Source organism: Pygoscelis adeliae, unplaced genomic scaffold (assembly GCF_000699105.1).
Source record: "Pygoscelis adeliae isolate BGI_AS28 unplaced genomic scaffold, ASM69910v1 C9983663, whole genome shotgun sequence".
NCBI lineage: Eukaryota > Metazoa > Chordata > Aves > Sphenisciformes > Spheniscidae > Pygoscelis > Pygoscelis adeliae.
The window spans coordinates 1-278 of NW_008816003.1; the positions used below are offsets into that span (position 1 = coordinate 1).

Below are 278 nucleotides of genomic sequence, written 5' to 3' on the forward strand. Positions count from 1 at the left end.
CCCCCTCCCTCCTCGCACCCGGTGCCGGCCACCGCGGTGGCCCCCCCCGGGGACTTACCTGGTAGCCAAATTGGTTGCAGGGGAAGCCCAGCACGACCAGCCGCCGGGGGTAGCGGGCTTGCAGCTGGTTGAGCTGGGTGTAGTCCCGCACCGTGGTGCCTCAGAGGGACGCCACGTTCTCGATGAGGACCACGCGGCCCCGGAAGGCGTTGAAGTCCACCTTCTCCCCCTGCAAGGAGGTGGCGCTCAGGTCGTAGAAGGACTTGGCGATGGGGACG

The 278-nt window shown here is 68.7% G+C and overlaps 1 protein-coding gene across 1 annotated transcript; it reads right to left on the reverse strand.

The window, feature by feature from the left end:
* Positions 1-18: 18 nt before the first annotated feature.
* LOC103925827 (glutathione peroxidase 2-like) lies at positions 19-274 on the reverse strand (the record flags this gene model as incomplete). Its single annotated transcript, XM_009334638.1, is given in 1 exon segment — positions 19-274. A coding segment is annotated over 1 exon segment (256 nt), but the record flags the coding sequence as incomplete, so codon positions are not given.
* Positions 275-278: the final 4 nt, after the last annotated feature.